Source organism: Choloepus didactylus, chromosome 1, assembly GCF_015220235.1.
Source record: "Choloepus didactylus isolate mChoDid1 chromosome 1, mChoDid1.pri, whole genome shotgun sequence".
Taxonomy (NCBI): Eukaryota; Metazoa; Chordata; class Mammalia; order Pilosa; family Megalonychidae; genus Choloepus; species Choloepus didactylus.
Window position 1 is genome coordinate 185,981,777 of NC_051307.1, and position 17,712 is coordinate 185,999,488.

The window sequence follows — 17,712 nt, forward strand, 5'->3', positions numbered from 1 at the left end:
GGTTCATCCATGTTGTCATATGTTTCACCAGATCGTTCCTTCTTACTGCCGCGTAGTATTCCATCGTGTGTATATACCACATTTTATTTATCCACTCATCTGTTGAAGGACATTTGGGTTGTTTCCATCTCTTGGCAATTGTGAATAATGCTGCTATGAACATTGGCGTGCAGATATCTGTTCGTGTCACTGCTTTCCGATCTTCCGGGTATATACCGAGAAGTGCAATCGCTGGGTCGAATGGTAACTCTATATCTAGTTTTCTAAGCAACTGCCAGACTGACTTCCAGAGTGGCTGAACCATTATACAGTCCCACCAACAATGAATAAGAGTTCCAATTTCTCCACATCCCCTCCAGCATTTGTAGTTTCCTGTTTGTTTAATGGCAGCCATTCTAACCGGTGTTAGATGGTATCTCATTGTGGTCTTAATTTGCATCTCTCTAATAGCTAGTGAAGCTGAACATTTTTTCATGTGTTTCTTGGCCATTTGTATTCCTCTTCAGAGAACTGTCTTTTCATATCTTTTCCCCATTTTATAATTGGGCTGTCTGTACTATTGTCATTGAGTTGTAGGATTTCTTTGTATATGCAAGATATCAGTCTTTTGTCAGATACATGGTTTCCAAAAATTTTTTCCCATTGAGTTGGCTGCCTCTTTACCTTTTTGAGAAATTCCTTTGAGGTGCAGAAACTTCTAAGCTTGAGGAGTTCCCATTTATCTATTTTCTCTTTTGTTGCTTGTGCTTTGGGTGTAAAGTCTAGGAAGTGGCCGCCTAATACAAGGTCTTGAAGATGTTTTCCTACATTATCTTCTAGGAGTTTTATGGTACTTTCTTTTATATTGAGATCTTTGGTCCATTTTGAGTTAATTTTTGTGTAGGGGGTGAGGTAGGGGTCCTCTTTCATTCTTTTGGATATGGATATCCAACTCTCCAGACCCATTTGTTGAAAAGACCATTATGGCTCAGTTCAGTGACTTTGGGGGCCTTATCAAAGATCAGTCGGCCATAGATCTGAGGGTCTATCTCTGAATTCTCAATTCGATTCCATTGATCTATATGTCTATCTTTGTGCCAGTACCATGCTGTTTTGGCAACTGTGGCTTTATAATAAGCTTCAAAGTCAGGGAGTGTAAGTCCTCCCACTTCGTTTTTCTTTTTTAGAGTGTCTTTAGCAATTCGAGGCATCTTCCCTTTCCAAATAAATTTGATAACTAGCTTTTCCAAGTCTGCAAAGTAGGTTGTTGGAATTTTGATTGGGATTGCATTGAATCTGTAGATGAGTTTGGGTAGAATTGACATCTTAATGACATTAGCCTTCCTATCCATGAACATGGAATATTTTTCCATCTTTTAAGGTCCCCTTCTATTTCTTTTAGTAGAGTTATGTAGTTTTCTTTGTATAGGTCTTTTACATCTTTGGTTAAGTTTATTCCTAGGTACTTGATTTTTTTAGTTGCTATTGTAAATGGTATCTTTTTCTTGAGTGTCTCTTCAGTTTGTTCATTTCTAGCATATAGAAACATTACTGACTTATGTGCATTAATCTTGTATCCCGCTACTTTGCTAAATTTGTTTATTAGCTCTAGTAGGTGTATCGTTGATTTCTCAGGGTTTTCTAGATATAAGATCATATCATCTGCAAACAATGACAGTTTTACTTCTTCTTTTCCAATTTGGATGCCTTTTATTTCTTGTCTTGCCGGATTGCCCTGGCTAGCACTTCCAGCACAATGTTGAATAACAGTGGTGACAGCGGGCATCCTTGTCTTGTTCCTGATCTTAGAGGGAAGGCTTTCAGTCTCTCACCATTGAGTACTATGCTGGCTGTGGGTTTTTCATATATGCTCTTTATCATGTTGAGGAAGTTTCCTTCAATTCCTACCTTTTGAAGTGTTTTTATCAAAAAGGGATGTTGGATTTTGTCAAATGCTTTTTCAGCATCTATTGAGATGATCATTTGATTTTTCCCTTTTGACTTGTTAATGTGTTGCAATACATTGATTGTTTTTCTTATGTTGAACCATCCTTGCATGCCTGGAATGAACCCCACTTGGTCATGGTGTATGATTTTTTTAATGTGCCTTTGGATTCGATTTGCAAGTATTTTGTTGAGGATTTTTGCGTCTATATTCATTAGGGAGATTGGCCGGTAGTTTTCCTTTTTTGTAGCATCTTTGCCTGGTTTTGGTATTAGATTGATGTTAGCTTCATAAAATGAGTTAGGTAGTGTTCCATTTTCTTCAATGTTTTGAAAGAGTTTGAGTAAGATTGGTGTCAGTTCTTTCTGGAAAGTTTGGTAGAATTCCCCTGTGAAGCCATCTGGCCCTGGGCATTTATTTGCGGGAAGATTTTTGATGACTGATTGGATCTCTTTGCTTGTGATGGGTTGGTTGAGGTCTTCTATTTCTTCTCTGGTCAGTCTAGGTTGTTCATATGTTTCCAGGAAATTGTCCATTTCTTCTACATTGTCCAGTTTGTTGCCATACAGTTGTTCATAATATCCTCTTATAATTTTTTAATTTCTTCAGGATCTGCAGTTATGTCACCTTTTTCATTCATTATTTTGTTTATATGGGTCTTCTCTCTTTTTGATTTTGTCAGTCTAGCTAGGGGCTTGTCAATGTTGTTGATCTTCTCAAAGAAGATCAGCTTTTGGTGATATTTATCCTCTCTATTGTTTTTTTGTTCTCTATGTCATTTATTTCTGCTTTAATCCTTGTTATTTCTTTTCTTCTACTTGGTTTAGGATTGGTTTGCTGTTCATTTTCTAGCTTCTTCAGTTGATCCATTAGTTCTTTGATTTTGGCTCTTTCTTCCTTTTTAATATATGCATTTAGTGCTATAAATTTCCCCCTTAGCACTGCTTTTGCTGCATCCCATAGGTTTTGGTATGTTGTGTTCTCATTTTCGTTCGTCTCTATATATTTAGCGATTTCTCTTGCTATTTCTTCTTTAACCCACTGATTGTTTAGGAGTGTGTTGTTTAACCTCCAGGTATTTGTGAATTTTCTAAGTCTCTGATGGTTATTGACTTCTAATTGTATTCCACTGTGGTCAGAGAATGTGCTTTGAATAATTTCAATCTTTTTAAATTTATTGAGGCTTGTTTTATGTCCCAGCATATGATCTATTCTGGAGAAAGTTCCGTGAGCACTAGAAAAGTATGTGTATCCTGGTGATTTGGGATGTAATGTCCTGTAGATGTCTGTTAAATCTAATTCATTTATCAGATTGTTTAGGTTTTCAATTTCCTTATTGGTCTTCTGTCTGGTTGATCTATCTATAGGACAGAGTGATGTGTTGAAGTCTCCCACAATTATTGTGGAAACATCAATTGCTTCCTTTAGTTTTGCCAGTGTTTCTCTCATGTATTTTGTGGCACCTTGATTGGGTGCATAGACATTTACGATTGTTATTTCTTCTTGCTGAATTGCCCCTTTTATTAGTATGTAGCGGCCTTCTTTGTCTCTCAAAACATCCCTGCATTTGAAGTCTATTTTATCTGAGATTAATATTGCTACACCTGCTTTCTTTTGGCTGTAGCTTGCATGAAATATTTTTTTCCATTCTTTCACTTTCAGTTTCTTTGTGTCCCTGTGTCTAAGATGAGTCTCTTGTATGCAACATATTGATGGTTCATTTTTTTTGTTCCATTTGGCGAATCTATATCTTTTAATTGGGGAGTTTAATCCATTTACATTCAACGTTAAAACCTTGAAGGCATTTCTTGAATCGGCCATCTTATCCTTTGGTTTATGTTTGCCATATTTTTCCCTCTCTCAATTAATATCCTTTATTGTACCCATACCGAATCTCTTTAGTACTGAACCTCTCTCCAAGTCTCTCTGTCCTGTCTTTGTTTCTCTGTCTGTAGGGCTCCCTTTAGTATCTCCAGTAGGGCAGGTCTCTTGTTAGCAAATTCTCTCAGCATTTGTTTGTCTGTGAAAAATTTAAGCTCTCCCTCAAATTTGAAGGAGAGCATTGCTGAATAAAGTATTCTTGGTTGGAAATTTTTCTCACTCAGAATTTTAAATATATCGTGCCACTGCCTTCTCGCCTCCATGGTGGCTGCTGAGTAGTCACTACTTAGTCTTATGCTGTTTCCTTTGTATGTGGTGAATTGCTTTTCTCTTGCTGCTTTCAGAACTTGCTCCTTCTCTTCTGTGTTTGACAGTGTGATCAGTATATGTCTCGGAGTGGGTTTATTTGGATTTATTCTATTTGGAGTTCGCTGAGCATTTATGATTTGTGTATTTATGTTGTTTAGAAGATTTGGGAAGTCTTCCCCAACAATTTCTTTGAATACTCTTCCTAGACCTTTACCCTTTTCTTCCCCTTCTGGGACACCAATGAGTCTTATATTTGGACGTTTCATATTATCTATCATATCCCTGAGGTCCATTTCGATTTTTTCAATTTTTTTCCCCATTCTTTCTTTTATGCTTTCATTTTCCATTCTGTCATCTTCCAGGTCACTGATTCGTTGTTCAACTTCCTCTAGTCTTGTACTATGAGTGTCCAGAATCTTTTTAATTTGGTCAACAGTTTCTTTAATTTCCATAAGATCATCCATTTTTTTATTTAGTCTTGCAATGTCTTCTTTATGCTCTTCTAGAGTCTTCTTGATTTCCTTCATATCCCGTACTATGGTCTCATTGTTCATCTTTAGTTCTTTGAGTAGCTGCTCTAGGTGTTGTGTCTCTTCTGGTCTTTTGATTTGGGTGCTTGGGCTTGGGTTATCCATATCATCTGGTTTTTTCATATGCTTTATAATTTTCTGTTGTTTTTGGCCTCGTGGCATTTGCTGAACTTGATAGGGTTCTTTTAGGGTTTGTAGACCTATTGAAGTCCTTATCTCTAATTTATCAGATCTACAGCTTCTGGAGTACACTTTCTCTAACTAACCAGCAGGTGGCGTCCACGAGCCACCTGTTCTCCACAAGCCAGTTCTCCCCTGCTTAGCCTTTTTGGTGAGTGGGGGAGTGAGTCTTGTGGGGCCCAATTGGTGTACCAAGCTTGCGTGTGTAGTTGGTGTTGCCTGCCCTGTATGTGGGGCATGTTTCTGGGCAGTCGGGGAGGGGGGGGTGGACCTAACAATCAAATCTCCCTGATGATCCTAGAGTTTTAAAGCTGCTGCAATAGTCTAATCCTTCAGTTCAGTCCTGCCACAGTTTGTCTCTGCCACTGACGCACAAGTCTTTGGTATTGGCGTATGGCTCTTGAGACTTGCAAGTGGGCCCCTCTTCCAGGCTGTGCACCCCGGGTCCTCTGTTGAGGGATGACTGTGCTATGTCACAGGTGAGTGCCGTCCCCCCAGGGCAGTTCTGGGCTGCTGGGCTGTGTACGGAGGCTCCCAGTCTGCTCAAATGATGGCTGAGTGGGGCTTTGTTAATTCACACTGCTCCACCTTCCCAACTCTGGGACAATCAGCTGAGGTTGCAGGGAAGGGTAATGTCCACGCCCAGTTTTGTGGTGTGTGCCTGTTATTTGAAGCACTTCCGTCACACTGGGTTGTCTGGGGCAGCTCTGGGCTATGGGGGCTGGGCGATGGGCAGGGGTGTTTCCTGTCCACCAGGATGGTGGCTGTGAGCGGACACCCCCCTTTTCTTGGGAAGTTGTGGTGTTTAGTGAATTTTTCTCAGCCACTGGATTATTGCCTTTTGTCTCAGAGCTCTCTTAGTTCTGCTCTTGACTTGACGTGCCCAAATTGAAAGTCTTTGAAGCTTTCTGTATTGGGCTTCTTAGAGTAATTGTTTTAGAAAAGGAAAAAAGGATTAAAAAAAAAAAAAAAAAAAAAAAAGGGCCCTCCTCAGACAAATAATGGGTTATTTAAATGCTAATAGACAAAGCAACCAGGGCCATTAAGGAAAGGTCCACAGGGTAGAGAGATCAGCTTTTCTTCGGGATTTGCATATGCGCCTCAAGGCCTGAGCTCCGCCCTTCCCCTTTCTGTGTTCACCAGAAGTCCAAAAATCCTCTGCTTTTATTTTGGAGTTTTTCGTGTTATTTTTTTTTTTTTTTCTATGCCTGTCTCCTCTCTGCTGGGGTGGCTGCTCTCAGATTCTCTGGTGTCTGGTCTCAGTCTATCTATGGTTGGAGTCTGGATTAGTAGAATGAGTTTCCGAGAAAGACTACCACTGCAGTTCTCCCTTCTCCTTCCCGGAGCTGGCAGCCCCTCCTCCCACGGGACTGAGCCTGGCAGGGAGGGGCGCGGGTCCCCTGGCCGCAAAAACTTACAGATTTCGCTGATCTCAGCAGTTCGACATTTTCATGAGTGTTGTATGAAGTATGCCCAAAGACAGATTGCTCTGTGGTGTCCAGTCCACGCAGTTCCTGGCTTTTTACCTACTTTTCTGGAGGAGTAACTAAAACTTACAGCTCACCAGTCTGCCATCTTGTCCCGCCTCCCCATTTGTTTTTTGTTTTTTTTCCTTTTTTTTTTTTTTTTAACTTTCCCTTCTTTTTTAAATCAACTGTATGAAAAAAAAGTTAAAAAGAAAACAAACATACAATAAAAGAACATTTTAAAGAGACCATAACAAGGGAGTAAGAAAAAGACAACTAACCTAAGATAACTGCTTAACTTCCAACATGTTCCTACTTTACCCCAAGAAAGTTACATAATATAGCAACCCTTCTGTGAACTTGTTCCTACTATATCCATCAGAAATTAACAGACCATAGTCATTCCTGGGCATCCCCAGCACGTTAAATAGCTTATCTGTTCTTCTTGGATTATTGTTCCCCCTTCCTTAATTGCTCTCTACTGCTAGTTCCCCTACATTCTACATTATAAGCTATTTGTTTTATATTTTTCAAAGTTCACATTAGTGGTAGCATATAATATTTCTCTTTTTGTGCCTGGCTTATTTCGCTTAGCATTATGTCTTCAAGGTTCATCCATGTTGTCATATGTTTCACGAGATCGTTCCTTCTTACTGCCGCGTAGTATTCCATCGTGTGTATATACCACATTTTATTTATCCACTCATCTGTTGAAGGACATTTGGGTTGTTTCCATCTTTTGGCAATTGTGAATAATGCTACTATGAACATTGGCGTGCAGATATCTGTTCGTGTCACTGCTTTCCGATCTTCCGGGTATATACCGAGAAGTGCAATCGCTGGGTCGAATGGTAACTCTATATCTAGTTTTCTAAGGAACTGCCAGACTGACTTCCAGAGTGGCTGAACCATTATACAGTCCCACCAACAGTGAATAAGAGTTCCAATTTCTCCACATCCCCTCCAGCATTTGTAGTTTCCTGTTTGTTTAATAGCAGCCATTCTAACCGGTGTTAGATGGTATCTCATTGTGGTCTTAATTTGCATCTCTCTAATAGCTAGTGAAGCTGAACAACATAAATACACAAATCAGAAATGCACAGCGAACTCCAAATAGAATAAATCCAAATAAACCCACTCCGAGACATATACTGATCACACTATCAAACACAGAAGAGAAGGAGCAAGTTCTGAAAGCAGCAAGAGAAAAGCAATTCACCCATTTGTTTTTATAAAAGGGGTGGGAACAAATGTGCTTATCTTATTGTGATGGTTAGATTCATGTGTCAACTTGGACATTCTGTTTCCCTAGAGAACCCTGATTAATATACTTAATGATACACGCTTGAATACATATACAAAGAAAATGACATACTCCAAAATGAAAACATTTGTTTTCTTAATAGGGAGAAAATGATTAATTTTTTTAAAGTAATCTTCCGCATTGTTTCATTTATTGGCATGAGCCTGTGTCATTTCGCTAATTAAAAAAAAAAAAAAAAAGATTAAAAGGGCACTGCTTTTTCCAAAAGGGTAGTTTCAAAGTAAAACAAAAAAAAGCCTACTAGTACAAAGTTCATGTTTCATACTAACAACATTTAATATGTCATGCTTCACAGATCACCCTTGACTAGTCTCAAAACTGAAGTATAATAAACCATACTTCAAATTGGGAGCAACAAATTCTCTGCTAAAAACAGTATTTTGACATTTTAAGATATGCAGACCTCCTGTCAAAGAGAAACCAAAAAATTATCTTTTGTTCATAGAATCAAAGGCCATATCTGATCTAATTAATGAAAAAGCAGATTTTCATGGCAGCTAGATTGGGAGCTCCCAGAGTAGAAGGGAGTCTTCAAAGGGAACCTATTCTCTGGCTTCTTGAGGACTCTTAGGTACTCCTTTGGTACCTCAGATGTAAATATGACAAATTCACGAACTTTAAAATACATATTCTTTGTCAATGCTAATATTATTTAAATATTTATCAAATGTTTTCCTCAAGGAATTAAAGTTAAATATTATTAATTCAAGAATACCATACCTTTTTTTTTTTTAAATCATAGGTGAGAAATACTCATTATACTCAAAGACAGATTTGTGAAAGAAAAAAAAAAAACTATACAAAAGGACACACTGTTGAGAATTTATTTCAGTACGATGAAATATTCAGCATAAGGAGGTAATGTGAACTGCTTTACTGGTAAACATGTGAATTGGGAATGATCCTAATAAGCAACTATGTAATCCCACAGAGATGCCAAGGCCTTGACCCCACAAGGAAGCTCCTAGCACCTGCTTTCCTAGTCCAACAAGTAGCACATTTGGAGAGGCTAACAAATGGGTGGCATGAGTTCCATGTGATCAACAAAAATAGAGTGAAAACTGACCCTTAATCAGAAAATGCCAGGCCATTTTATGTCCAACAATATTTCAATGTTTTATAGAAAGAAATCTTACCTAACACATTCTCCATTTCATAACCAGACACTAGACGATAGTAGTACTACTACTCAACTTTGATGCTTTTAAACAGAAGAAAGAAAAAAAGAGAGAAAGGATAAGAAGAAGAAAAAAACACTTACTGCATTGGCACGCTGATCCCAGTCATGTTTGTCGTCTGACAAAATTTCCCTGATTTTATTTAATGTTTCTTCAAGTTCTCGACTAGAGTAGATCTTAAAGAAGAGATTCAGAATTATAACATTAATATTTCTTGCCATAAACACCATCAAAATCCTGCCTTTGTGTTTTTTTTTTTTAATCTTCATTTTATTGAGATATATTCACATACCACGCAGTCATACAAAACAAATCGTACTTTCAATTGTTTACAGTACCATTACATACTGGTACATTCATCACCCAAATCAATCCCTGACACCTTCATTAGCACACACACAAAAATAACAAGAATAATAATTAGAGTGAAAAAGAGCAATTGAAGTAAAAAAGAACACTGGGTACCTTTGTCTGTTTGTTTCCTTCCCCTATTTTTCTACTCATCCATCCCTAAACTAGACAAAGTGGAGTGTGGTCCTTATGGCTTTCCTAATCCCATTGTCACCCCTCATAAGCTACATTTTTATACAACTGTCTTCGAGATTCATGGGTTCTGGGTTGTAGTTTGATAGTTTCAGGTATCCACCACCAGCTACCCCAATTCTTTAGAACCTAAAAAGGGTTGTCTAAAGTGTGCATAAGAGTGCCCACCAGAGTGACCTCTCGGCTCGTTTTGGAATCTCTCTGCCACTGAAGCTTATTTCATTTCCTTTCACATCCCCCTTTTGGTCAAGAAGATGTTCTCCGTCCCACGATGCCAGGTCTACATTCCTCCCCGGGAATCGTATTCCACGTTGCCAGGGAGATTCACTCCCCTGGGTGTCTGATCCCACGTAGGGGGGAGGCCTGCCTTTGTTTTTAAAATAACTTTTAAATATTAAAATTATTTCCCATCCTATCATGCTGGTGTGTATGGAGAAAAGAAATACATCATAGACAATATTAAAATAAAATGCTTTGTCTTTCTCTCTTAACTATTATCACTTTTGCTATAATGAGTAATTTCAAATAAACACTTAAAGTGCTTTGTAATTTAAAAACAATATACAAATATCCTAATTAATAAAAACAGGCTCCCCTCTAATCAGGATGGTGGAATGAGAAGCTTTGGGGCTCTGTCCTTCCCCAGAAGCTTTGAACAACCAGCAAGAGTAGGCAGAAACATCTTTCTGAAAGCTCCAGAAAACAGTTACAAGATTGCAGTAACGGGGCAAGCACTAAATCAAGAAAAAGGCTACTACATAATAGTATGATCTTGTGGCACCCTGGTTGGCCCTTGTCCTACTCCTCATCAACTCAGCACAGAGTGGTGAGATCCCTGGTCCTGGTTTGGAGGGAGCAGACAAACCAGGAGCGTGTTTTTCTGACCCAATTTGTCTGGTAGTGGCCTGTGGGACTCACCATCCCAGAACTTGCCCCGCATAGAGAAGGCAGCTCACAGAACTCTCCTACAGAATGCTGTAGGAGAGCAGTCAAGTCATGCTACCGTGGGTGTGTCAGTTTGGATGTATTATGTCCCCCAAAATGCCATGTTCTTTGATGCAATCTGTGGGGGCAGATGTATTCGTGTTAACTAGGTTGGAATCCTTTGATTGAGTGTTTCCATGGAGATGTGACTCAATCAACTGTGGGCAAGACCTTTCATTGGATTATTTCTATGGAGGTGTTGCCCCACCCATTCACGGTGGGTCTTTATTGGATCCCTGGAGTACTTTAAAAAGAGCCACACACCCTCTCTCTCTAGCTAAGCCAACTTGAAAGGTGAAATCACTGCCCTCCCCCCTACGTGGGATCAGACACCCAGCGGAGTGAATCTCCCTGGCAACGTGGAATATGACTCCTGGGGAGGAATGTAGACCCGGCATCGTGGGACGGAGAACATCTTCTTGACCAAAAGGGGGATGTGAAAGGAAATGAAATAAGCTTCAGTGGCAGATTCCAAAACGAGCCGAGAGATCACTCTGGTGGGCACTCTTACGCACACTTTAGACAACCCTTTTTAGGTTCTAAAGAATTGGGGGTAGCTGGTGGTGGATACCTGAAACTATCAAAACTACAACCCAGAACCCATGAATCTCGAAGACAGTTGTATAAAAATGTAGCTTATGAGGGGTGACAATGGGATTGGGAAAGCCATAAGGACCAAACTCCACTTTGTCTAGTTTATGGATGGATGTGTAGAAAAGTAGGGGAAGGAAACAAACAGACAGAGTACCCAGTGTTCTTTTTTACTTCAATTGCTCTTCTTCTCTCTAATTATTATTCTTGTTATTTTTGTGTGTGTGCTAATGAAGGTGTCAGGGATTGATTTAGGTGATGAATGTACAACTATGTAATGGTACTGTGAACAATCGAATGTACGATTTGTTTTGTATGACTGCGTAGTATGTGAATATATCTCAATAAAATGAAGATTAAAAAATAAATAAATAAATAAATAAAATAAAAAGAGCCACACAGGCCCAGATACAGAGCAGCTGCAGCCAAGACAGACACTCTGAGGAAGGCCCAGGAGCTAAGAGTGGAGCTGGAACACAACCTGGGATCAACAGACATCAGCCATGTGCCTTCCCAGCTGACAGAGGTTTTCCAGATGCCACTGGCCTTCCTTCGGGGAAGGTACACTGTGTTGATGCCTTCATTTGGACATTTTCATGGCCTTCAGACTGTAACTTTGTAACCAAATAAACCCCCTTTATAAATGCCAATCCATTTCTGGTATTTTGCATAATGACAGCATTAGCAAACCGGAACAGTGGGCAAGGGATTCTTGGCTGTAGGATATACAGTGCAGTGCTGAAGATCATGAAGAAACTGTTCCCTAGGGAAGGACATTTATATCTATGTAAACAGGGAAATTCCCAGGGCCACATGCACATGCCTAAGACAAGACTCAAGTACAGAAAGGATTAGGGTGGTCCCTATGCTTTGGCCTGGAGCTATTCTGTAAACTCATTGTATGGATAAGCTCTGACCTAAAGCACACACACAGATAAATCTGCAAAGACTGGGAAAGGTGTTTCCTTTTCCTTTTTTTTCTAATTTTTTTCTTTTGGTACCTCCTGGCATCTAAGGAAAGCTCTGGCATAATACTGCTGGATTCAAGCTTAAGGACCAGATGCCTGAGTCTAAATTCCAGCAATACATATTAAAATATCAAAAGTCCAGGTTTCAACAAAAGATTATACAACATACAAAAAAAAAAACAGGAAGCAGTAGCCCAGATAAAGGAGAAGACTAAAGCATTAGAAACCATCAATGAAGAAGACCAGACCCGGGACATCCTAGGCAAAGACTTACCAACAACAACAAAAAAAGATCCTAAATGTGCTCAAAGAGTTAAGGGAAAACATGTTCAAAGAACTAAAGGAAATAAGGAAAATGACAGATGAACACAAAGAGAATACCAATAGAATTGGAAATTATGAAAAGGAACCAAACAGAGCTTTGAAAACCACCGTAACAAAATTAAAAAGTTCCCTAAGGGGTTCAAACAAGCAGATTGGACTGGTGGAGAAAAAGAATCAGTCAACTTGAGGATAAGAAAATTGAAATCATCTCGTTTGAGGAGCAGAAAGAACAGCAAAGAAAAGTAAGCAGAGCCCGAGGAACCTAGGGGACACCTTAAAGCATGCCAACATACACCTTGTCAGAGTTCCAAAAGGAGAAGAAAGAGAAAAGGGGGCAAAGAGAATATTCAAAGAAATACTGGCTGAAAACTTCCCAAATTTGACAACAGACATGAATATACACATCCAAGAAGCTCAATGAACTCCAAACAGGATCAACCCAAAGACCCACACTGTGCCATGTTATAAACAAACTGTTAAATGCCAAAGATAGAGAGAATTCTGAAAGCCATAAGAGAGAAGCAGTGTGTCACATACAGGGGAGCCTCAATAAGATTAAGTGCTGATTTCTTATCAGACACCAATGAAGGCAAAAAGGCATTGGTATGACATATTTAGTATTGACAACAAATACCTGCCAAGCAAGAATTCTATACCTGGCAAAACTGTCTTTCAAAAATAAGGGAGAGATTAAGACAATACCAGATTTAAAAAAAAGCTGAGAGAGTTCATCACCACTAGATCACCTGCACAAGAAAGGCTAAAGGGAATTTTATAGGTTGATAGGAAACAACACTAGACAATTGACTAAGTCATATGAAGAAATAAGGATCTCTGATAAAGATAATGATTTGGATAAATGGAAATACTAGTACTATTGTGTTTTAATTTATAACTCCATTTTTTACTTCCTAAAGTATCTAAAAGGCAAACACATATAATGTAATGATAAATCAATGATTTCGGATTCATAATGTAAAAATACATAATTTGTGAGAAGACCTACACAAAGGAGGGGGGAACAGAGGGGTATAGGTTGTGTATGCTATTGATGTTAAGCTCATATTAAAGCAAACAAGACTGTTATAAACTTAGGAACTTAAATTTAACCCCCATGCTAACCAGAAAGAAAATATCAGAGAAAATGCTAACTCACAGAGATAGAAAGTAGACTACAGGTTACCAGGGATAGAGGGCATGGGCAATGGGGAGTTAATGCAGAATGGGTTTCTGTTTGTGGTAAAGGGAAAATTACAGTAATGGATGGTAGTAAGGATACTAAAACATTGTGAACGTGATTAATCCCACTGAATGGTATGCTTAGGAGGGGTGGGATGGAAGTTTATGTTGTATATATAACATAAAGAAATATATAATACAAAGAAACAGAGAGAAACTGAAGAGCTAATGACAGTTAAATGCAATACTTAATATTGAATGGGATCTAAGAAAAAGAGAAAAGGCTCAAAAGGACATTATTGGGAAATAAGAAGTTAGAATATAGAATGTAAGCTTTATATCAATGCTTTCCTGAATTTGATAACTGTACTTAAAATAACCTGGTTTGTAGGAAATACACATGGACGTATTAGCTGTTCAAGGAGTATGATGTGTGCAACCTGTTCTCAAATGCTCAGTAGCGAGGGAGACAGAAAAGAAGATGACAAGTGACCTCGTTGAGACGTATGTCCATAAAGGAAGAAGCTGGAAAGGAGTGGGACAAGGTGAATGACAGGTGAAGCTATAGAAACAGCAAATATAGACAACTCTTTTGGAAAGGTTAACTGTGAAGGACAAAATATCCAGAACAACATTTGGAGGATATGGAGTCCAGTAAGAGTTTTTCTTTCTTTCTTTTTTTTTTTTTAAATATAGGAACCCAGGTATGTTTATCAGCCATGGGAAGGTTCCAGAAAAGAACGAAAATTTGAACCCACACAAGATCACTGACTGTGTAAATCTGCTGAGAAGGCAGGAAGTAAGGCTTCAGAGCAGTGGCAGAGGTGCTGGCATTTGCAGAAGGAGCAACAAAACAGAAGGAATGCACAGTAGAGAAAGATGTAGCAGAAAAATGGCATTCCCATTTGATGGTGACCATTTAGTAGAAGTAAGAGTCAAGGCCATATACTGAGAGGAGAGGCAAGTTGATGACTGTATAGGAAAGAAATACCTCCTATAGCTTAAGAAAGTGGAGAAGTAACGACCACAGAAACATAGTAAGGATGTTAGATTGTCGAGGGCCCATTTTAGGTGAGTTCCACTAAAAAGCCTACGTCCCAACATGTGACTTTTACCAGCAGTAGTGTTTCTGGGCCATGGGTGCAGAGAAAGCAGAGTTGGGATCACCCAGAGTTAACGTGCTGCTAAATAGATGTTAAAAAAAAAAATCAGAGCAATAAGGGGATTTTAATATATTATGTCCTATCTTACTGAAAGAACCCGTAATATCAAAGCTTAGTTGAGAAGGAAAGTAGAAGTGAGAAATGATGAGTTAGAGAGCACAGAAAAGGCAATGGACTGAAGATCCTTGAAATCATGGAGAGTAGTTTGTCAAAGCTACTAGCAGTTGAAAAAGCAAGGAGATAATGGTCAGTAAGAGAATAAGATGCTTCAATTAATGACTCCGGAAGCAGAGTAGTAACATATAATAGGTGACATTAAAATCCAGTATGGACCATGAAGTAGATACTAAGGTTAAAAAGAAGAGGTCAATAAACTTACAGGTCATCCAAATGGAAAGTGAAGTCAAGACTGTGTAAATAAAATTAACTATTAATATTAGAGTAATAATAATAGTAGCTAAACAGGCTTACCATGCACTTTACCCATAATTTAACATTTCATCCTCACAACAAACCCCTGAGTCAATATTCCTATTTTAAGATGAGGAAACTGAAGTGTAGAGGGTTAAGTAACTTGCTCAAGGTTATACAGCTATTGTGGCAGAGCTGGGATTCAAACCCAAGCAACTGTGGAATGTTGTGCAGGTCAGTGTAAGACAACAACATGGAGGCTGGTCAGAGAGCATGAACTTCATGTAAGTGGGTGTATGAATAATGGTCACCAAGAGGTGATAAGATTAAGAACAATAAACCCACTATCAATCACTGAGGGCATGTGGGTTAAGAGTAATAAACACCTTCCACTTTAAGGAACATCAAGAAATAAACAGGTTTTAATTAAGTTAAGAGTGTTGAAGGGACGATCAAAAATTGAGTTTAAAGATTTAGAAGAATTGCTATTTATGAAACAGGTGTCCCAGAGGACACAACAGAAGGTATGGAATATATAGAAGGTGAAGGACTGGGGGTGAAAGCGGAGGGCTTGTTGAAAGAAAGCAATGGATAGCCATGAAACCATTTTTCCCCCCTCACAGAGTGGAGTAGCCATTGGCTTCACTTATACTATGATATGACTAGTCTGGCACAAGTCACTGAACAGTGGAAAATGTTCAAGTCCAGTAAATTTTCCTAGTTGCTACTCCAATGCTGATCTTTCCCTCATATATGAAAAGCTTATAAAATATAAAAGGAAGTGGGGGGGTATGTTTTACTTTTCATTTAAAAAGATAAATACCTTAGAATGAGAAAAATGTATTTCAATTAATAAGAAGCAAAAAACAATCAAATCAGGAAAGTTTCTAAAGCTTTATCACAACTTTTTAAGATCTCATAAGTAAGTTAAATAGCTTAAAGGGCAACTTTTCCTTTCAGAGAGCAGTCAACATAGTTTGCAAGTAGCAATGTGAGATATTTTTGAATAAACATACTAAAGAATATTCAACATTCATTTCCATTATATTGAAAACAATATTTTGAGTGACAGCATCAAGCCTTGGCAAGAATGTAGAGAAGTGAGAACTATCACACACTTCTTGTAGTTTAAACTGGTACAACCACCCTACAGAGTAACATCTAGTAAAGCCGAAGATTGTAACTGTGCAATTCCACTCCTATGTTTACACCCTAAAGAAACTCTTACAGAGTCAAGGACATATGTACAAGAATCTTCATTGTAGCATGGTGTGAAACAACAAAAGGGTTTAAAAACAACCTAAATGTCTATTAACAAAAGAATAGATAAATGAACTGTGGTCTGTTCATACAACAGGTTAATATCATCTATTAATCGAAATCAACTAGTGTCATAAATCTGACAATGTGAAAAATATTTTTTAAAAAATTGAGTGATAAATCAAGTTGCAAAATGTAATATACAATTTACCATTTATATGAATTCTGAAAACACAGAAATACTACTCTTATTTATGGATATGTCCACTTGACTACTTCAATTACCTCTACGTGAATGACTTCCAAATTCGTATTTTCAGCTAGTCTCCCAAATTTCTCTGGGTTTAAAAAAAAAACAGTAGTTCAAGAATTTGAACTTTAAATTAGACAATGCAATGCAATGTGATCCAACTGTATGGATTTAATTTAATTTCATTCTCACTGAAAAAATCACTTGAAAATCTAATTGTACCAACAAATAACAGCTTGATAATAGTAACTAAAATATTTAATTTATGTAGCAATGTAAGAAAAGAAGAATCAAGTAAAGGAACAATACACACAGAGAGTGCTATTATACTGGTGCCTTTACCTGAATAGAAGGGACGTCTGTAAAGGCTTTTATAAAATCATCTTCATCAACTGCTCCAGCACCTCCCTCCTTAGAAGCACCTGTTAATTAAAAGGAAATTTATTTTTCAAAGTCTATTTTTAAGATTTTTAGCACTAAGGGCAAAGTGAAAAATATAGCCCTTTCAATCTCAAGAAAGACATAATTTTGAAGGACATTCCATTTTAAAAGAAAGCATTAAAAAAAAAACAACTCTAGCCTTCAGAAAAGTCACAATACTTAATGGTAGTTGATCAACTCTCTCTAAGGAACTAGGGCTAGATTGGTGGCAAAATTCAAACTATCTTTATATGTGCATTTTAACAGCAATAAGAGAAAGACCACAGAATAGTATAACATAAAGTTGTAAGGCAATACAAAATGATGAATTAAAAGGAATGACAATAAATTTAATGAACTGAAGTGAGAATGAATGCATGCTTACTAAAAAAAATTCAAATAAATATGAGTAAATAAATTACAAAGTTATTTCTTAGATTTTTTTTTCTCAATAATGTGAAGGATCCAAAATTTTGTTAATCTATCCCAATAATCTCAAACCAAATGATGGTATTCTTCACCCATTAGCATTGATTTTTGTTAAATAGTTTCCAAACAGGACTCCCAGAGATTCTGGAGCTGTCTGGAGTCCTCAGCTAGGTTCCTTGTCTACTTTAACTTGGAATTTTAAGAATGGGTGACTACAGAAAGCTGGGGAACTTGAAGACATACCCATGGCCAACTTGTGTTTTTATATATTTTTTTAAAGTAAAAATAAGCACATACTTTCTCAAAAAGTTAAAAACAGAGCTACTATATGACCCAACAAGTCCACTCCTAGGTAGAACTGAAAACAGGGACTCAAGCAGATATTTGTACACCAAAAC

The 17,712-nt window shown here is 38.0% G+C and overlaps 1 protein-coding gene across 15 annotated transcripts in view; it reads right to left on the bottom strand.

Moving 5' to 3' along the window:
• Positions 1-17,712, bottom strand: part of CLASP2 (cytoplasmic linker associated protein 2) — a 279,413-nt gene that overhangs the window by 170,455 nt on the left and 91,246 nt on the right. For all 15 annotated transcript variants that reach the window (XM_037846856.1, XM_037846829.1, XM_037846847.1 and 12 more), the window contains 2 exons: positions 16,808-16,887; positions 8,876-8,968 (listed from right to left, as the gene is read on the bottom strand). In XM_037846856.1, coding sequence (XP_037702784.1) covers positions 8,876-8,968; positions 16,808-16,887 — 173 coding nt within the window. The remainder of the gene's footprint in view (positions 1-8,875; positions 8,969-16,807; positions 16,888-17,712) is intronic.